This window comes from Aotus nancymaae, unplaced genomic scaffold (genome assembly GCF_030222135.1).
Source record: "Aotus nancymaae isolate 86718 unplaced genomic scaffold, 86718_ANA_hifiasm-v0.15.2.pri h1tg000020l, whole genome shotgun sequence".
Taxonomy (NCBI): domain Eukaryota; kingdom Metazoa; phylum Chordata; class Mammalia; order Primates; family Aotidae; genus Aotus; species Aotus nancymaae.
Genome location: NW_026988432.1, coordinates 44723081 through 44745612, shown reverse-complemented (window position 1 = coordinate 44745612; position 22532 = coordinate 44723081). Strand labels below are relative to the sequence as shown.

Sequence of the window (22532 nt, the reverse complement as noted above, 5' to 3'; positions counted from 1 at the left end):
TCTTTATAGCAGTGTGAGAACGGATAATACACTATCTCTGACCATATAATGACAGTAGGGAAAAAAAAGGACCAATAAATATTGTGATTCTTTTGGTAGATTTGTTTTTCATAGGGATATGGGTAGAGCAACTCTGAGTCAAATTTATGTGTATTATAAGATTGAATGAATGGCTATATATATATATATATATATATATATATTTTTTTTTTTTTTGAGATGGAGTTTTACTCTTGTTACCCAGGCTGGAGTGTGATGGCGCGATCTCGGCTCACCGCAACCTCCGCCTCCTGGGTTCAGGCAATTCTCCTGCCTCAGCCTCCTGAGTAGCTGGGATTACAGGCACGCACCACCATGCCCAGCTAATTTTTTTTGTATTTTTTAGTAGAGACGGGATTTCACCATGTTGACAGGATGGTCTCGATCTCTTGACCTCGTGATCCACCCTCCTCGGCCTCCCAAAGTGCTGGGATTACAGGCGTGAGCCACTGCGCCCGGCGGGTAAATATATTGATGTCTTGGGAGTTACAAAGTTTTCATTTTAGAAAGAGAGACAGAAACATGGAATGAAGAGCAGGAAAGGCAAGACAGAACTTCTTGGGGTTTGGATTGGAATTAGAGGGATCCATATTAACTCACACTTTTCAGCAATGACACACACACACATACACACACACACACACTCCTTTGCTTTTTCCTTTCCAACCAGAAACTGCCCAAACCATTCGCCACTAAAAGGAACCAGGGCTCCCTAGAGAAATGACAAACTCCTGGGGTAGGGCAGAAATGGTACAAGGTGCACTTGGAACATTTTGTTGTGCCAGAAAGTAAGGTGCTCAAAAGATTCAGATGATGGGAGCATGCCAAAAAGACAAAGGAACCAGCCTGAATGAGCTCCTACTGCTAAAATCTGGGACAATTTGAGCATCACAATAAATGAAGACCACAATGAATTATAAGCTACTGAATAAAACAGGAACACCTAAGTCCATGCTGATAACAAAAACATGAACAGCGTTGAAAAACAATGCATGGGGGAAAGTTGACAAATGTAGAAGATGGTAAAATCATAATTTTGCAATGTATTATTTCCTTCATGATTTATTACTATTATACTTTATACTATTATAACTTGTTATAGTAAAGATCATTTTATATAAGAATTATCAATAGATGCTAAATTTATAGAAGTCTGATTAAGGAGGCCACATGCATGGTCTTAGTGTCTTTCTCCAGAATGATTATTCATTGCAAGGGGAAAAATGTAACTCTATAGTGGAGAATATACCTTGGACAATACCTTGACCAGGTTATCAAATTTAATATCACCAAAGAGAGGCATACTGACATCCCCTACCTCTGAATGAGATTTCCTGAGACATTCACGATCTGGCTTATGTACCATTCCAGCCAAAACTATTACTGAAATCTCATCATGAGGAAATATCAGACAAACCCAAACAAAAATATTCTATAAAATACCCGGTGTGTATTCTTAACAAAATTTCAATGCCAGAAAAGACAAAGAAGGGCTAAATAATTGTTCCAGATTAAAATGAAATAATAATTGTTCCAGATTAACATGAAACAAAGTGAAAAGTAAATGCAATAAAGCACACTTTTGGAATATCTGGCCAATTTGGAATCAGGACTATAAATAAAAGTATCATTATCACTGCTAATGTTCTTGAATATACTGCATTTACATAAGAAAATATCTTTATTCTTAGAAAATATACACTGATGTATTAAGGAGGGTAAGGGGCATAATGCATTCAGTTCACCCTCACATGATTCAGAAAAAGGTAAGTTATATTATGCATATGTGTATATGTGAGTGGAGTTGGGGGGAAACGAGGGAAACAAATATGCGAAAATGGCAAAAGTTGGTGAATCTGGCTAAAGTGTTACGGAGTCCTTATTATTATTCTTGCAACAATTCTTTAGAACTGAAATAATTTAAAATTAAAAGGTTGAAGAATCTCCCTTGCTTTTCCAGATAAACTTTAGAATCATTTTGTCTATGGTTTGTAATGATAATTATTGTAGTACATTAAATCCACATGGTGTTTTGGCAAGAAATGACATCATTGTAATAGCATTTCCAAAGAGGCACATGATAATTCTCATCATTTATTCAGACCTATTATTTCCCTTGTTAGTATTTAATTCTGCCTTCATTATCAATCCCTGGACACTGCTGTTGAGTCATAGTTGCTGAATTTGTTTTATTACTATTCTGCACGTCCAGTGTTTTACTCTAACTGTTTTTTTCAGTTAATTCTCTTGAGATTAGCAGGTGATTATCTTACCCAAATGATGAAAAATTTATCTTTACCCTTTCAATTTTCGTCCCTTCTCTCTCATAACAGAGTGGCGGTGATGACAGTGAGCATTTTAATGTTTCAGATTTTAATGAGAATATTGTCAGTGTTTTAATATAAAAATATGAGAAATTCATTTGAGATATTCTTTATCATGTAAGTAATGTCATCCCAATTCTAGTTTTCTAAAACTTTCTACAAACAAAATTTTTAAAAGTTTTAATCAAATGTTGATTCTGTGTCCAATAAGATGATCATTTGTTTATTTTTGCTGTTGTTTTGTTTTTGAGATGGAGTATCGCTCTGTCACCCAGGCTGGAGTGCAGTGGCATGATCTCAGCTCACTGCAACCTCTACCTCCTGAATTCAAGAGATTCTACTGCCTCAGCCTCCTGAGTAGCTGGGATTACAGGCATGAGCCACCACTCCCGGCCCATATGTTTATTTCTAACTTCTCTAATATGCTGATTATATATAATAGATTCCCAAATATTAAAATAATTCTACATGCTTGAAATAATCTCTATATGATCATAGTACACTTAAGACAATATTGTATAATTCTCTGATAGTACCTGATCTATGGTGTAGTTATCTTTGTCACAGATGAGACTGGTCTACAGTTTTATTATGTTATGTTTATCAGGTTTCGGTATCAAGCTCATATTAAGCCTAAGCTTGAATTTTTTCTCTCATGTTAATAAAAATGTCTGGGTAAAGTAATTGACAATATTCATACTACACACTGAGTAATGATCATCAACATGTGTTTAGAAAACTAGGAAGAGGCCGGGCGCCTGTAATCCCAGCACTTTGGGAGGCCAAGGCGGGTGGATCACGAGGTCAAGAGATCGAGACCATCCTGGTCAATAAGGTGAAACACCATCTCTACTAAAAATACAAAAATTAGCTGGGCATGGTGGCGCACGCCTGTAGTCCCAGCTACTCGGGAGGCTGAGGCAGGAGAATTGCTTGAACCCAGGAGGCAGAGGTTGTGGTGAGCCGAGATCGCGCCATTGCACTCCAGCCTGGGTAACAAGAGCGAAACTCCGTCCCCCCCCACCAAAAAAAAGAAAAGAAAACTAGGAAGAGCAACCTTTGTAAATAATTTCTTACCTTCTATTCTAGGTCATCTCTGTATAATTTTAATCTTTGGAACAAGTAATTTGTCAATCAATATTAGAACTATAAGAAACAAACAGCTTTGCTGTTTCCATAGTGAAGTGAATTTCTCCATAGGAGACATTATAAATACAGAAATGACAGCACAATATTGTTTTAACGGGAATATATGCTGCTAAGGCTTAAAGTCCATTTTGGATGACTCAGATAAGTATTGTTATTATTTTTTTAACAAGATCTCAACCTAACTGTGTTTACTTTTAGTACTTCAGTATTAATCTGGTCCTAACGCAGATGCTAGGCATCTAAATCAAAGCCTAGGAATTTAAATAAATTTTGTTTTGTTGAGATGAAGTCTCACTCTGTCGCCTGAGCTGAAGTGCAGTGGCATGGTCTCAGCTCACTGCAACCTCTGCCTCCTGGGTTCAAGCGATTCTCCTGCCCTAGCCTCCTGAGCAGCTGGGACTATAGGCACGTGCCACCACACTCAGCTAAGTTTTGTATTTTTAGTACAGATGGGGTTTCACCATATTGGCTAGGCTGGTTTCAAACTCCTGACCTCGTGATCCAGCCACCTTGGCCTCCTAAAGTGCTGAGATTACAGGCTTGAGCCACCGTGCCTGGCCAGCTTTTTATTTGGAATGATTTCAGATTTGCAGAAAAGTTACAAAGGTAGCGCAGAAAGTTCCTATATACTCTTTACCTAGCTTCTGTTAACATCTTACATGACCATGGCATGTTTATCAAAACTAAGAAATTCACTTTAGTACAATACTGTTACATAAAGTACAAGTTTTATTTGGATTTCACCAGGTTTTTTTCCCATGAGTGTCATTTTTCTATCCCAGGATCAAGCCAGGATGTCAAATTGCCTCTTGTCCCCTAATCTGTGAGTTTCTTTGCCTTGTTTTTAAGGCTTTGACAATTTTGAAGAATATAGTTTAGGGTTTTTATTTGTTTAGAGCTAATACATCATTTATAAATGATAGTATTTATCAATGGCTTTCTTTCTTTTTTTTCCCATAGAACCTGTAATTTTAAGTTTTCAGTTATTTATTATTATTATTATTTTTTTTGGCACTTTTTAAAAGACTGTGTCTTGCTATGTTGCTCAAGCTGGACTTGACCTTCTGGGCTCAAGTGATCCTCCTGCCTCAGCCTCCCAAGTGGCTGGGACGAGAGGAATAGGATGCTCTGCCTGGATCCTGGTTTCAGTTATTTTATTCTCTTGACTTAGGTCACCAAGAATCATCTAATATCAATTTTAACTTTTGGTTTATCTCTAAGGCTTTTACTTTTAACCAGCATCTAATAAAACTTACAAAAATATAGATCAAAGGTCAGTAAACTACTACCCATGGTCCAAACCTGGCCTATCAGTTGGTTCTGTAAATAAAGTTTTATTGGGACACTGCCACATTCATTCATTTAAACATAGTCTATGGCTGTTTTCACTCAACGATGGCAGTGCTGAATAGCTGCAACAGTGACTATATGGCTTGCAAACTCTAAAATACGCACTCTGTTTCTTTACAGTAAAGGTTTGCTGATACTGGGTATATAAGGATGAAAATAATTATGGCCTTTGGAAATTGACAGGTACAATACTATTAGCTAAACTACAAGCTGAGTTTGAATCTTGCCTTTACAGTGCAGTGACCTCAGACAAAATGTTTTTCGTTTTTTGAGCCTCAGGTTCCTCACCTATAAAATGGAACACTACCGTCTATTTTGCAGGAATGTATGTAAACCAATGCCCACAGTGCTTGGCATATGGTGGTCTCTCAATAAGTGGAGGCCATCATTACTACTACCTTTATTAACAAAACATTTTACTTCTTTTAATTCAGTTTCACATTGCCTTTCACATCTCTGTACTTTCACATGGATTTCTAAGTTTTCATCTACTACTGTGTTCAAGCCCAAACTACTAGTTCTAAGCATTATCCTTCTCTCTGTACTGAATATTGTTCAAGTTTTTATTGACTATGTTATCCCAGAATAAAACTTAATGCCAGAATAGAGCTGAAATATCATTACAGTTATATCCCAAAGGATGTGAACATATGGAAATAATTCAAAATACACTATTTTAGAATAGTCTAGTCTCCAAAACTCTCAGCTGCACTGCTATACTTCGTTTTTATTAGAACTTTGTGAAAAACTTGGCGAGTCATCCATTTGAATAAAGATGGGAGACAGGGATAAAGATGGAGAAAAGAATAAAGATGAAGACAGGGATCCAGAAACAAAAAATATGCTTCTATCCCTCAATGTTTACTATATTTTTCCTAATTTATCTTTATAAACATACACCTTCCAGAATTAAGAAATGATAAGTCTAGTGAAGTAACTGCAAAGCAAATGAACTGAAAGAGAATGTCCATCAGTTTTTGAGATTCAAATCAGACAGTACACATACAGATTAAACAGATCGAAGTTACCCTCACTAAATGTCACTATCTGGGCACATTCAACAGTTTTGTCTACATTTTCGTGTATGTGTGTACTTCTTAAGTAATTTACTCCTACTGTCATACATAAAAATGCATAACATATGTGAGCACAATCTGTAATCCCATGCTTCCAACTCTGAAGTCATTATTAATGCTAGCAATGAGCCCTGAATAAATTATGAAACTAACGTACTGACCGATTTTGTGGTCACTGTCAGTGACAGATGAAAAATCTCATAAATAAATGCTCTTTCTTTAGCAGTTGAGCCAAATAGTCTCCTTAGGTTTCTACAGATGTAATTTATTTGCATAATTTCTTTCCTTTTTTTTAATAGCAAAAGAAACAATGCATTCTGTCTAAGTGCTTCCGTATGTGTGTCTGGTTAACATTTCCAGTTTCGATGTTTCCTGAGAGGAAGTAATTCAAAGTGTGTTATCTAAACAACTCTAATAGGTCTAATCCAGGAAACTATCAGGGTTTTGCTTTCTACTGCTCCTAAAACCACTGAGAATTAATACCCCATGGTCAAGAAACATTTTAAAACACTGATGTAAAATTTTAAGCACATGCACACACACAATCCTCTCTCTTTCTCTTTCTCTCTCTCTCTTTCTCTCTCTGAAGGTTCTGGCAATAGGAAATCTGTTCTCTAACAACAATTGTTCTAATAACAATTGTTCAAACATGTAAGAGGTTAAAATTCCAACTCGTAAGCTAAAACCAGGAATGATCTGATTGATATATAGGTTATACAGACAATATTTGATTAGTATTATGGTATGTCTTCCCAAATTAAATTTTCATAACTCTTTCTTTTGGAAAAATGACAGCAAATGAAAGAAAAATTGCATTAAGAGTTAAGATAAATGTTAATCCTGAATGTTGTATATATTATTTGACACAAAATAGGGCAAGAATGACAAGTACAATGGCAATGATTTCATTTGTGATGCCACAGCAGAGGGCTTGCTAACTGGTAATTTTTCAGAGGGCCCAAAACCTCAGAAGACAAAAAAAGCACTGAGCTGTCTTCAAACACTGAAATAATTAACCTCACAATTGTATCCAATTTACCATTCTGAATGGATCTTGAAAATAAATGACATCTGACTCACCCTGAGGGAAACATGTAATTTTGAAAAACTGGAAAATAAAAAGTGGCTATCTAAATACATTCAATTTTCATTTTAAAAATTCCTTTTTACATCTGACAAAATTCAGGTTGCATAGGAATCAATAATTTCCAACCTCTCTGGAATACAGCCAAGAACAAGGCAGTGAGCTAACCAAAAAGATGGGATGTTGATGTTAGGGCTTATGGTGAAAGCTGTAAGGTCCTTAGTGTACTGATTCCTACAACTCCATTAAATATGATCGCCAATTTACAGCCTTAGCAAAACAGAAGTGAAAATTAAACTAAAAATAGGGACTGTTAGGAAAGGTATTCTGAAAGACACAAGAAGCAACAACAAACTTTTAAAGGTTTTTAAACAAAAAAAATGGAAAAAAATGTATGAGATCTTAAAATATCAAATTGTCAGGGCTATGGTCTCTCCATATAAAGGCAAAAGTCATACTCATCTCAAGCGGAGCTAAGTGCTTTAATCAATTATAGAACAGGAGACAATGGTAAGTTTAAATTTTGTTCAAGTACTCTCTTTAAGATAGTAGAAAAGTGCATTATAAAATACCAAAAGGAAATTATAGTCATTTTGGACAGAGTTTTGTTAAAATTCACAGCTATTCCAAAAACTGGCTAGCTGGAATTATTCATGCTCTGAAGACTACAGGGAGTAGGTAGAAAATGCTGAAACATATAATCCCTATTCATTTTGAAAAATCACAGGAAAGATGGTCTCTCTGACATTGTTATAAACTTAAAACGCAAGATTTCTTTTCTGAATTCTTGAGACGGAAACTAAGCATCGTATTTTAAATGAGGAAATGGTGGGTTATGACTGAACTACTCTTTGAAAACAAAACAGAAAACCCTGAAGAATACTAAATGTTTCAGTGCTACTAGCTTGTATTATTTTACAGGAAAACCACAGGATGGCCCATGTATGTAGAGCAAAGTCTACTAATAAACTATTTTTGTGTTTTCAAAGACAAAACATAACCTGAAGTATGGCAGAGCATAAATAGTTATGACAAGAGTAGAATCACAAGTGGCCAAAAATCTCCCCATTAATGTCTTTTTAAGGCCCTGTCCGTAGTTTGTTCTGTTAAAACATAACGAAAGTAAAGTGTCTGTTCATATCCTTCGCCCACTTTTGAATGGGCCTGAGAAGACATACATGAGGCCAACAAACATATGAAAAAATGCTCATCATCACTGGTCATTAGAGAAATGCAAATCAAAACTACATCGAGATACCATCTCATGCCAGTTAGAATTGCGATCATTAAAAAATCTGGAGACAACCGATGCCGGAGAGGATGTGGAGAAACAGGAACACTTTTACACTGTTGGTGGGAGTGTAAATTAGTTCAACCATTGTGGAAGACAGTGTGGCGATTCCTCAAGGACCTAGAAATAGAAATTCCATTTGACCCAGCAATCCCATTACTGGATATATACCCAAATAAATTATTCTACTATAAGGACACATGCACACGAATGTTCATTGCAGCACTGTTTACAATAGCAAAGACCTGGAACCAACCCAAATGCCCATCGAAGATAGACTGGACGGGGAAAATGTGGCACATATACACCATGGAATATTATGCAGCCATCAAAAATGATGAGTTCGTGTCCTTTGTAGGGACATGGATGAACCTGGAAATCATCATTCTCAGCAAACTGACACAAGAACAGAAAATCAAACACTGCATGTTCTCACTCATGGGTGGGTGTTGAACAATGAGAACACATGGACACAGGGAGGGGAGCATCACACACTGGGGTCTGTTGGGGGGAAACAGGGGAGGGACAGCAGGGGGTGGGGAATTGGGGAGAGATAGCATGGGGAGAAATGCCAGATATAGGTGATGGGGAGGAAGGCAGCAAATCACACTGCCATGTGTGCACCTATGCAACAATCTTGCATGCTCTTCACATGTACCCCAAAACCTAAAATGCAATTAAAAAAAAAAACCGTAATGACCTCCATTTCCAAATATATATATATATAACGAAAGTAACATAGGCTGGGCGAGTTGGCTCATGCCTGTAATCCTAGCACTTTGGGAGGCCAAGGTGGGCTGATCACCTGAAGTCGAGAGTTCGAGATCAGCCTGACTAACATGGAGAAACCCTATCTCTACTAAAAATACAAAATTAGCTGGGTGTGTTGGTGCATGTCTGTAATCCCAACTATTTGGGAGGCTGAGGCAGGAGAACTGCTTGAACCCGGGAGGTGGAGGTTGCTGTGAGCCAAGATTGTGCCACTGCACTCTAGCCTGGGCAACAAGAGCGAAACTCCGTCTCAAAAAACAAAAAGTTAAACATAGTATATGTTTAATTTGTTAACTGTTTATCTATGAAAATAAGACAGTCTAACTGATCAGGAGAAGTCGAAGGTCTTCATTTCTTCAGCACTTTTTCAGATGGCACCTTTTAAAAGGGTAACTAATATGTTAAAATAAAAGGCACATGGATTGCATCAAATTTAGGACTTGGGGAAAAAAAATTGGCTGTTTTTCAGTAACCTGGAAGCCTTGGTTGACCTTCAGGGTTTAGCATCAAGTTGCATTAATCATATTACACTTTAAAACCTGTGGTTATTTATGCAGCAATGCATTTTAGTCATGCCAGTGTATCTTTAACACTGCTTTAAGCAACAATGCAAGAACCCAAACTCTGGTCTTGCTGCTTTATTAATACTAGTTAGCACTCTAAAAATTCTGGAGTAAGGTCTTATGGAGTTTGAAGGAGTTCATTCTGATGTGATTATTTAAATAATCATAAACTACACCGATGATGATAGAGTGAAAATATCAAAATAAGTATGAACAAAAGTGAACATGAAAAAGCCAATCCTCTAAGATGGAACCTGAGTGGCTAATTGGGTCTAGATTGAAAATAGAGCCAACCAACCGTTTGCTGATTGGAGGTCACACATACACTCTGAGTTCCTGGAAAACTCATGCCTCCATTCAACTTTGGGACTTTCAGAGCTAATGCGAACCAACCAATTAAAACTCATGAGTCTCGGCTAATCAGGGCTCAGCAGCACCAACTAATGAGAACTAAGTGTGTTTCAATCCTTCATTTGCTATATGGACCTGATTGGGAACCTGAATGGGTGCTTTTGCTATAAAACCTGGGACCCTCCCTTTGTTCTCTGGAACTGCATATTCATTTTACACTGAAGGCTATCCCTCCACAGTCTGCAAATTGTTCACTGGAATAGTCTTTCCTTCAAATTCCTATTTCAGAGAACTTTTGTTTATATAAGTTGCAAGATTTTATTTTTTAAATACTGGCACCATACTCCACTATTAACAAGATATAAAACGGTACATGTATAACACTCACAAAACCTGCTAAATCCTGTATCAGACCATACATGTTTCAGAAATACAAATGATAGAAGGATTTTGGCTATATTGCACAAATGCAATAATGACTGAACATGTTTTGATTTTTTAAAAAGGAAAATGAATTAAACTGTATAAGCAATTGTGTCAAAGTGAAAGTACATTCTGATCACTATCTTGGGCCTTACCTCAAATTCATAAACAGAGTGTGATGGAGCAGAAAGGTGACAGGGTTGTATTAGGATACCTGGTTTCTATGCTAGGCTTTGCTGCTGAGTCATTTTGTGGCTTCCTATCAATGAAGTCCGTTAACGTAGCTGTTTCTCAGTTTTCATATTTGTTAAAAGCAGTAGGATTAGGCAAGGTCTAAGGGCCTTTCCAGATCTAAAATTTGATGATTATAAAAACTCAAAGTCTGTAAACTTCCTAGTTGTGTTGGATAATTTATAGTATTTCATTATTTCACTCTTGGTCATGTTTCTTAGCATTGCAAGGCTCTTAGTTTTTTCACTTAAGTTCTCTGAACCTTATGTAATGTTTCCTGCAATTAAAAAGAGGCACCTCTGGGTATACATACACAATGGAATACTATTCAGCCTTAAAAAGGAAAAAAATCATGTCATTTGTGGCAACATGAATGAACCTGGAGGGCATTATGCTAAGCAAAATAAGCCAGGCACAGAAAGACAAATGCCACATGGTCTCATTTATATGTGGAAACTAAAAACATCAAACTCATAGTTACAGAGAGAATGGTGGCTGCCAGAGGCTGGAGCATGAGGAGAATGAGCAGATGTTGGCCAAAGGGTACATTTTCCAGTTAGAATGGGGGGAAAATAAGTATGAGAGGTGATGGAAATATTAATTAGCTTGATTCAATCATTCTACGTTGTTTATTATTGTCCCACAGCATCACTCTGTCAATAACCAAAGAAAAGGTACCACTGAAATCCTCCTCACATCACAGTGGCTCTGCTGCTAGGCACTGACACCCCAGCCCACAGCAGGTTCCAAAGCCAATAATCAGAAGCTGATATGCCAGTGACAGGTCTGTCAGCTCAGCTCCTGGCCAGACCACGGACGCAGTATGGAAGCGGTTCTGGAGAGGTCTAGGCAGGCAGAGGTAACGACTGTATGCCACATGTGACTGAAACTTCACATTTCTGAGTGGGTCACTTTCTTTAGTGGAGACAATGCAAACTTGCAAACTTGCCTCTGGGGAAATCTATGCTGGAATAGCTGAAAGTATGGATCTCACTAGCTAGCTGGAACTAAAATAGCAACATTATAGCATCCAGATTAGAGTATTTGGGTTCTCAGACTTGAGAGTAGTAATTTTAATGTAGAAAGCTTCTGGATTACATCAGTGAAGACAGGATGCCTCTGACCCAATGCCAAATCGAAGGCCACCCTTTTTTACCTCTCTCCCCACAGCTGTCACAGTAAAGACAGAACTTAAATTAAAAGCTAACTTGTTAGTCATTATTTTGATGGCAGAAAATGCATGTGGGGGAAATTTTCTCATCTTTATTGCATTGAGTTTGAAAGGCTGGAAGATATTTAAAATAATTCAGTAGTTATTGTAGTAAAGTCTCCAAAAAAGTATTTGACGTGAAGGGGTATTTTGAAACCACAACAAAGAACAGCTACTATGTACTGAGTTTTTAATAGTAAGTCACTGACTAGAAACTATTACATAAAGAGTAAGCAGGCCAAGCATGGTGGCTCATCTCATGCCTGTAATCTGAGCGTTTTGGGAGGCTGAGGTGGGAAGATTGCTTGAGGCCAGCAGTTCAAGACCAGCCTGGGCAACACCGTGAGCTGCTTGTTTCTATAGAAAAATTTTAAAAATCAGCCAGGTGTGGTGGTGCATGCCTGTAGTCCTAGCTATTCAGAAAGCTGAAGCAGGAGGATCATTTGCACCCAGAAGTTCAAGGCTGCAATGAACTATGATAGTGTCACTGCACTCCAGCCTGGGTGACAAAACGTGTTTCTAAAAAAAAAAAAGTTGGGGAGAAAGAAAGAAGAGAGAGATAAAAGAAAGGGAGAAAGAGGGAAGGAGCAGGGGAGGGAAAAGAGAAAAGAGGCCAGGCACAATAGCTCATGCCTGTAATCCCAGCACTCTGGGAGGCTGAGGAGGGTGGATCACTTGAGGTCAGGAGTTTGAGACCAGCCTGACCAACATGGTGAAACCCCATCTCTACTAAAAATAAAAAAATTAGCTGGGCATGGGCATGGTGGCGTGTGCCTGTAATCTGAGCTACTTGGAAGGCTGAGGCAGGAGAATCGCTTGGACCTGGGAGACGGAGGTTGCAGTGAGCCAAGATCACACCATTGCACTCTAGCCTGGGTGACAAAGTGAGACTTCGTCTAAATAAAAAAGAAAAAAAGAAAGAAAAAAGAATAAAAAGTAAGAGCAAGTGAAATAATTTTAATCTGTGGTGGGAAAATTTTTTAATATGAAACTTAATTTTTTAGGACTTTATGTTCTGAACCAGGGATTGGCAAACCTTTTCTTATAGGTTCAGATAGTAATAATTTTAGGCTCTATAGGCTATACAGTCTCTGCTGCAACTACTTAATTGTGCTGTTAGCATGAAAGCAGCCACAGAGAATACATAAACACATGGAGATGGCTTTATTCCAATAAAACTTTATTTACAAAAACAGCCGGCTTGCCCACAAGCTAGTTTGCCAGGCCCCTTAACTAGACACTTGCAAAGTACTTGAGTGTATTACTTTACTTAATTCTGATGGCAAATCTATGAGGTGGGTAGTATCATCTCCATTTTGTAGGTGAAGACACTGAGGGCTCAGGTCATGTGATGCACCCATGGTCAAAGTCAATACCTGGAGCAGGGTTCTGATGTCAGCTCTGAATTCAGAGCCTGAGCCACTACACGATACAACTCACTCTTTAAATCATGGTAGCTTGCTTGAAGAAAAATATATGGCTTGAAAATTGTTTGTGCAGCTGTTTTTATTATTAAAAGGAGAAGTACAAGCCTTCAGTTGGAATGGCCAACTCAAAAAGGGGACATCTGACTTTGGAAGTAAACGTGAAGAAAGATGGTTGATGAAAAAACTAAGAGAGATAATTAAGACAGAAAAAGGCTATTACAGTTAAAAAAACACACAAACACACACAAATATGCAGAAAAGCAAGCAAACAAAAACAAAATTCTGACCATGAAAACTAAAAACCAGATGGATAAAGACAAAAAAGTGTAAAAGAGGTAGGTGACTGCTATTCCCAAAACATGGAATTGGCTTTGCAGGGATTAGAGGAGATGTATACAAATCATCAGTAAGAGGTAACCCTGCCCACATATCCTTTTATTTTCTTGACTTTCTCATCTCCCATCTTCTGTTTCTACCACCTCAGCTCCTCACTCAAATGGACATACTTAGATTTGAAATAGCTGTCATTACCGATCTTACTGCCTAAAGTTACATTTCAAGAGTTTTACACTTTACCACCACCTCCTATTTTGCACCTCACTTTCTAAAACCTATCTATCACATAAGTTCAATTTTCATTGGGGCTACACTTCTATTCACACTTGGTTACCCAGTAGGGATTCTTTTTTTTTTGAGACGGAGTCTTGCTCTGTCACCCACGCTGGAGTGCAGTGGTGGGATCTTGGCTCACTGTAACCTCTGCCTCTTGGGTTCAAGCAATTGTCTTGCCTCAGCCTCCCAAGTAGCTGGGATTATAGGTGCACACCACCATGCCCACCTAATTTGAATGTTTTTAGCAGAGACAGGGTTTCACCATATTGGCCAGGCTGGTCTCGAACTCCTGCCCCGCCTTGGCCTCCCAAAGTGCTAGGATTACAAGTATGAGTCACCGCACCTAGCCCTCGTGAGGATTCCATGGTTCAATGCAACCTATCACTCACTCTAAGGCACACTCCATCAACCCATTTGTTGATCTCTGCTACACTCACTGGGAGAACCTTAACTCTGATTAAGGTCAGCTCTCTTTGTCTACTCTATGCCTGCATCTAGGAAGCTGAAAATGGCTGGAAGAAAGAAAGGGTGGTGCTAAGTAATTTCACTTGAAACTTACCTTGACAAAACTCTAGGACCACCCCACTGTACCGTCCTGGTTAACTCACTTTCCAGTCTCTGAGCTGACTATTATTTACCTCCTATCAAGGCCACTAATAATCTTCACATTTTACTAAAATTTATGGTTAGTTCTCAGTCCTCATCTAATTCAATTGCTAAGTAGCATTTGATACAGTTGCTCATTCCATCTTGAAACTTGGCTTCTGGGACACCATTTGCTCCTGGCTGTCCTTCTACCTTACTGCTATCCCATCCAGTCTTCCCTTCTAGACTCCCTAAATGCTGGTGCACTCCAGGGCTCAGTCCTCAGACCTCCTTTTTAAATCTTGAATCTAGGTTAATGCTTCTCAACCTTGGCACTACTGATATTTTGGACTGGATAATCCTTTGTTATGGGAGCTTGTCCTGCGCATCACAGAATGTTCAGTAGCATCCCCACCCTCTACCCACCAGATGACAGTAATATCCTCCACCCCACAGTCATGACAATCAAAACTGTGTACAGACACTGCCAGTGTCTCCTAGGGAACAAAGTCACTCCTGGTTGAGAACCATTGGTATAGATAAACTCAACTAGACCCATGGCTTCAAACGTCTTCCAGAAGACAATGAGTCCCAACCATATATTCTGAGCCTAGACTTTCTCTAAGCTTCAGACCTGTAGATCCAACTGATTCATGATATCTCTACTTGGAGGTAATATTGATATTTGTTTATGTATTTATTGTCTACCTTCCCTTCTAGACTGTAATCTCCATGCAGAGAGGGACCTACATATTCACTATTTACCCCCAGTGCCTGGAGTAGTGCTGGGCATACAGTAGGTGCTCAAAATATATTTGCTGGTTAAAAAATTAAACACTTATGTACATATGAGTTCATTTCATGCAGTTAATCAATATGGGGGCATTCAGGCAGACAGTTCTAAACACATCGAGGTACCTTTTAAAGACAATTTTTAGTTCCAAATGAAAAAGAATGTTTCATTTTTAAACAAATGTATAAATAGTACTAGTAGTAGCCATTAAATTTAAAATTTTGCTACAGTTTAGGAAGAAACCCAGAACTAGAGTTCCCATTCTTCCAATACTTTTGCTTTATTTTATATTCTTATTATGATTAACTTCAGTTTGGACTTATAAATACATATATGAAGGTACATATGTATATTTATTTCCAACAATAATTATGTCTTTTGACTATCATAATGCCAGGTAACTATCAATTTTTAACTGCAAGTGGTTTCCTCAATGGTTTATCCTTTTGGTTTAATTTATGCTGTATCTGAGGTATAGGAGAGATGGTGAAATCTTCTAAAGAGGTTTGAAATCTTTCTTTTAAAAACTGTTTCTTGGATAATAGCTATATTTATGAATGAAGAGTATCGTTTTTGGCTTTTTCCCACCTTCTCCATGAGAATAACCAAAATTATTTCTTTAACTCCTCCTCTGCATAATTCTTCTCAGTTCTCACACAGATATGATAATCCAGTCTTTTTTTTTTGAGATGGAGTCTCACTCTGTTGCCCAGGCTAGAGTGCAGTGGTGTACTCTCAGCTTACCGCAACCTCTGCCTTCTGGATTCAAGTGATTCTCCTGTCTCAGCCCCCGGAGTAGCTGGGATTACAGGTACGTGCCACCATGCCCAGCTAGTTTTTATATTTTTAGTAGAGATGAGGTTTCACCATGTTGGCCAGGCCGGTCTTGAACTCCTGACCTCAGGTGATCCACCTGCCTGAGTCTCCCAAAGTGCTGGGATTACAGTGAGCCACCATGCCTGGCTTAATCCAGTTTATCAGTTTATCTATCTATCTATCTATCTATCTATCTATCTATCTATCTATCTATTTATTTATTTTGAGACAGAGTCTCGCTCTGTTGCCAGGCTGGAGTGCAGTGGCGCAGTTTCGGCTCACTGCAACCTCCACCTCCCGTGTTCAAGCAATTCTCCTGCCTCAGCCTCCCGAGTAGCTGGGACTACAGGCACTTGCCACCATGCCCAGCTACTTTTTTTGTATTTTTTTAGTAGAGACGGGGTTTCACTATGTTGGCCAGGATGGTCTCGATCTCTTGACCTCGTGATCCACTCGTCTCGGCCTCCCAATGTGCTGGGATTACAGGCGTGAGCCACCGCACCCGGACAATCCAGTATATTTTTATTTAAAGAAGACCATGACTTCCAGCCTTTATTTTTGGTCCAGGTGGTATCCAGACAAACTTTTCCATAACTATCCTTAGTTTATTTACTTACTTGTGTGTTTATCGCTAAGCACAAAACCTTTTGTGTATTTCTTTATTTAAATTTCCTGAGGTTCCTATGACAATCCTTATTTGAAAAGAATTGAATATTGTTTTAATGATTCATGCAAGCTAGAGGTGATGGCACCTTAAAACTCCATAAGTAGCAGACTAGAAATATTAAATATTTATGTTTGCACGACACGGAACTCAACCCAAATCCAATTAGTTTTATGGATGCTAGAAGCTCACATTTCACACACTTAACTGTGCCTTTGAACTCTTAAATGACATTCTCTGTTAAACACATTTTAATGAATACATTCAGTCATGGTATTCTATTTTAAAAAAAGAATTCTAACAAAATGTATAAATCTCAGTATTATCCTCTCAGTCATTCTTGATTTAATACAAACTCATCAAGAAAAGTTGCTAGAGGCATTGTACAAAATAGTTTACATGAATAATATGTGACAAAAGATGGAATGTTACATTTTAATAATGGAGAAAATCTTTAAAAGTCACTTAAAAATTTACATTTGATTTCTTATGTTTATTAGCAAATGAAATATTTTTCTAGAAGGGAGTTTAAAAGTGCTAACTTTCCTTTCTAAAAACACTTTCCTTTTTTCACTTAGAGACTTCTAAATATAAGTTTTAGGGAGAGATTTAAGTCATATCAAAACACAAATGGAATAGGATTTGATTAACTTCTGACCAATGAGTCTAGGTATGTTTAAAAATGAACATGTTCACACAAGTTTTCAATGTAAATAAACACAAGTTGTCTAGCTGACCTGAACGCTCATATATTAGGGCCACTGAAAAAGTTGAAAATGATAAAATATTTTTGTACATAAACATAATTTACTTAGTAAAGATTTTACAAATATAAAATCTCACTCATCTTAATAATAAAACTAAAGACTGTAGACCAAAGCAGTTGTATTTTAGAAATGGAAGAAGAAATGACTTAGCTTAGACAATGAAATGGGCAGAACCGTTTCTCCAATAAGAGGGCTGTTCTGGGCATTTCCTCCCTTTCCTGAAGAGTGTGGGTGGAGTGACTCATCCATAAAGATACTGCTGCATTCTTGGGCCAAGACACCATGCAGTCTGTTTCTCACATAGAGTAGATTTCTAAGAAACAGGAATTTTGCCCTCCTAAATCTTGAAATGTTCTGACAATATGATTTAGAAAACTCCTTCAATATGAACACTTTCTAAAATGTTTTAGTGAAATTGTGGGTATTGCTGGAGAAAATGTAGAGGATTTGCAGGTAACAGGATGGGCCTGGTTGGTAGCTTGCTTCTCTGGTCAGTTCCTCTTCAATAGCAAGTCTAGTCAAAGGACCTCGCTCACCATCTGGAGGAGGAATGCACTGTCCCTTTAAGAATGCAGAACAAATGGAGCACAATGAACACTATATAGCTTTTCTCTGGGCAACATCAGTTTTCCCTGTGTATAGTGAAATAGATATTCCACAAAGAGTGGAATGAATACATGCTGACTTCAAGCAATGCTTAGAAACCTATTCTTTCTCTTTATGTTTCCTCTCTTTCTTTCTTTCTTTTTAAGTATTTGGTATTATTTAGTTTCATCATATCCCTTTTGCTCCCAGAGATCTTGCTAAAGTGTTATATATTGGGAAATGAAGTCCAAATTTTAAAAAATATCACTTATTTGAATTAAGAGATCAGTTTTAAACTCTAACAAAAGATAATGCTAATAAATAAAGAAGCAGTCAGGGAGTCAGGTCAGCTACAATGCATGTGGTTTGGCTACTGCCGCTAACTGCCATTAGGAAGATGGAACTTTCCTTGGAGCCACAGATGAACACTTACTGTGTACATCCAGACTTGAAAGTTAAATTATTTTTAGTGAGTATAAATATTTGGTGCTTCAAGAGCTACCTTCACGTTGAATGTGATATCCTCCATGACGTACACACGTTCAGGAAATGCCTTAGCCACCTCCTCCACGCTGTTGAAATATTGCACTGGCTCCTTTATATCTCGGTCTTGTTCCAGCAGCTTGAATTGCCCTAAAACACATGATAAACAGAAGAGATCTGAGATGTTTATGCTGGACTGCTGTTACCACGGCAACTGCATCATCTCTCTTTACTCCAGTCTTTCTTTGTCAAAGATTCCTGTTTATCATTAATTTTTTTTTAAGAAAGTCATTATGGCAGGTTCCATTAAACTAGAAGAAAGATAGATAGATATAGATATATTTTAAAATCAGCTTAAAAGTGAAAACAAACGCAATCTTTTTGTTTATATTCAGTTTATTCCCAGATGTCCAAAATCAAACTGAATGAATGCTTACTTGCTGTTTGATCTCAAAGTGAAAACTCACTTTGTTATAAATAGTAGTTTTAACAGTAAGTTAAATGGTGGAGTTACCTTGCCCATTGGTTGTAATAAGAACCACACATTTACATTCCAAAACCAGAAGCCTGGGAGAGCTAACTTTTTAAAATTAGTATTTAAATTTTTTTTGCAAATAGAACAAAACAATATAATGGATCTCTGGCTTTCACAGAACTCATATTCTTGATTACAACAATATGCAGGTAATGTCGAGGGCTCATGAACTGCTGTAATGTGTGATGCCGCTAAGCTGTCTGGTGAGCTTCCTCCCAACCACTGAGCCCGCCGGCCACTCAGCCTCCGGAGCTCCATGTGGCTCCCTTCTTTCTTTTTACTGCTGTATATGAAATTCACGTGAGTAGACTATATCATGGTCTCCACAATTGACAGGATTTATGACGAACTTTGAACATATTCCTAAAATATCAAGGCTCTATCATGTTACACATTTTCAGTATCTGTGACACTGCTGTAACATTTGAGAGGAACTCTTTTCAGTTTAGAACAAAAGACCATATGCAATCATGTCAGGGATACAGTGTTTCTTAGTAGTTATTTTCTGAATCCTGGCTACAATATAATACTCGAGAAACTTAAAAGGAATTACAAACTATCATGGGGCAGATCTCTGAGGCAGAAACAGGAAAACTTTCATTCATATTCTTAATACAGTTTTTTTTTTTGGATTTAAAGTGTTTTTTTTTTTTTTTTTTTTAATTGTACTTTAGGTTCTGGGGTACATGTGCAGATCAGGCGGGATTGTTGCATAGGTACACACATGACCATGTGGTTTGCTGCCTCCAACCCTCCATCACCTGTATCTAGCATTTCTCCCCATGTTATCCCTCCCCAATCTCCCTACTCCCTGCTGTCCCTCTCCTAGTCCCCCTCAACAGACCCCAGTGTGTTATGCTCCCCTCCCTGTGTCCATGTGTTAACACCTGCCTATGAGTGAGATCATGCTGTGTTCGATTTTCTGTTCTTGTGTCAGTGTGCTGAGAATGATGGTTTCCAGGTTCATCCAATTCCCTACAAAGGACAAGAACTCATCGTTTTTTGTGGCTGCATAGTATTCCATGGTGTATATGTGCCACATTTTCTTTGTCCAGTCTACCACTGATGGGCATTTGGGTTGGTTCCAGGTCTTTGCTATTGTAAACAGTGCCACAATGAACGTACGCTTAGCATAGTGTTTTAGAATCTACTAGGTGGAGGCATTATTCTAAATGCTGGTGATCCATGAATTAATGGAATTAACACAAATCTCTGTCCTCCCAAAGCTTACATTCCAGCAGGAGATGGATAATATAATACATGAGTAAGTGTATACCATGGCAGAAGGTGAGAAGTGCTATAAAAATAGGGTAGGGTGTGGGGGATGGAAAGTAGAGGGAGACCAGTCGGTATTGCTGAGACGATGTCCTTTGGTGTAGGTTAGTGGGGGTCATGCTTGATAGTTGTGGATGAAGGCCTCAGAATTGTAAGACCATGCAATAGCCTGCCCAAAGACCCTCAGGTGGGTGGGTACCTGCCTGGCGTGCTGCCACTGTGGCTCAAGTGGGGTTAAGGGAAGAGGGAAAAGAAAGAGCAGTAACAGGTGGTCAAACTGTATATGGCTTTTAAAGAATTGTACTCTTCACCTGAGTGGAATGGGGATTTGAGTGGAGAAGAGGTGATGTAACCAAGGCTACAAAAGGATCCCTCCAGCTGCCATGTTGAGAAGACCATAAAGGTACAAGGCACAGAGGCAGCGACACCAGGTAGAAGGCTCCTACAATGATTTGGGTATGTCATGGTAGGGGTTGGGAAGTGGTGAGAAAGTGTGAGGACTCTGGCCTGAGCGACTGAAGGAACAGAGTTGACATTGGCCAACATGGAGTAGGTTTGGAGGGTGAAGGGAGCATCAGGAGTTCAGTCTGGACAGGTAAGTCTGAGATGTCTATTGGACACACAAACAGAGATGTTCAAAAAGTTCTTAGACACAAAAGTGTGGAGGTCAGGAGAGAAATCTGGCTGGAAATAATAAATCTGGCAGTCATCAGCACACAGATGCTATTTGAAGTCATGACATTTTGAGATAATGATGACAATGGGCTTGAGTGTGGACAGACAAGAGGTCTAAGTTTTGAGTCCTGGGAGACTGAGAAGGACTGGCCAGGGGAATGAGAGGAAAACCAAGAGAGGTACATCCAAGAAGCCAGGTGATCTGATTCCTCCCATGAGCGGGGAGGGGGTGGCAAATGCTGCTGATGAGACAGTGAAATGAGGAATGAAAACCACGTGATTCAGCAACTTTTACTTAATTGAGGAATTCAACAAGAGCAGCAGAAGAGCTGGGCCAAAAGCTTGGCTGAACTGGATTGAAGACAGCCTGGGAAGAGAGAAACAAGAAATAATAAGAATGGGAACCAGGTGATATTTTGGGAGTTTAGCTATAAAATAGAGAAGGGGGATAGAACAGAGGCTACTGAGAGGAAGCTGCAGTGAGATGTAGGGAATGTTTTTATTTTCTCTTAGTATGATGTGAGAAGAAACAAGCATGCTTGGATGCTGATGGGAATCACCAGCAGAGGGGGACATGATGATGACAGGAGGAATGACTGGAACCCAATCATTGAGCAGGCAGAGAAGGTGCATCTGATGCTGAAATGGGAAGAACTGTCTTCAGACAGGAGCACAGGCCATTCATTTCCAGTCCCAAGAGATGAAGCAGTGGAGGCTGGTGGAAGCTTCCAATTTTTCCAGCCAAAGTTGGAAGGCAACAGTTGAGAATCAGGTTGAGAGAGGAGGTGTTAGAAGGTTAAGGAAAGAGGAGGAGGTTGTTAGAAAGTCCAATCAGAGTGAACAACATAATATGACTGCTGAGAAGCATTTTTTAAGTTCCTACATGAGGTTCACGGTCATTAATTAAAAGTAAACCCACAGAGTATGGTTGTGTTTTTGTCCAGCCAAGGTCAGATGCACAGAGGCTGGCACAAAGTAGACAGAGATTCAGATTCAGCCAGAGCTGAGACTGCCAAGTGAACATGAGAAGTGAGAGTGGCAAAGGAGTCAGGATGTTACAGGGAGCAATTATGCCACCTGGACATGGACCCTAAGCTGGATAAAATGGGCACAAGACCCTGGGCGGGAGGGAAGTGGGTCCAGGAAAAACGTAGTGAGATCAATGGACCATGGATTTTGATGCAGTTGATTTTTGGACTGTAGAGGGAGTGAGCTCAAAAGCCATGCAGAGTAGAAAAGTTAGTGCATGCAGTTGAGAAAATGGAAGGATGGAATTGGTGATGATGTCATCTAAGGAATGACCATGTCTGCTAAAGGTTGAGATGGCAAACAGCTAAAGGATTGAGAAGCCCAAAGGTATTAAAAGGATCGTATTTCCAAGGAAAATCCTCCTTGATGAGGAGAGGAGTCTTTCTGGAGAGAATAACAGCGAGCCAGGAACTAAAATGATGGC

At 38.7% G+C, this 22532-nt stretch overlaps 1 protein-coding gene across 5 annotated transcripts in view; it reads right to left on the bottom strand.

Annotated features, from left to right (window-relative positions):
* Window positions 1–22532, bottom strand: part of GAREM1 (GRB2 associated regulator of MAPK1 subtype 1) — a 209339-nt gene that overhangs the window by 31422 nt on the left and 155385 nt on the right. For all 5 annotated transcript variants that reach the window (XM_012447270.2, XM_012447271.2, XM_012447272.2 and 2 more), the window contains exon 3: window positions 18614–18744. In XM_012447270.2, coding sequence (XP_012302693.1) covers window positions 18614–18744 — 131 coding nt within the window. The remainder of the gene's footprint in view (window positions 1–18613; window positions 18745–22532) is intronic.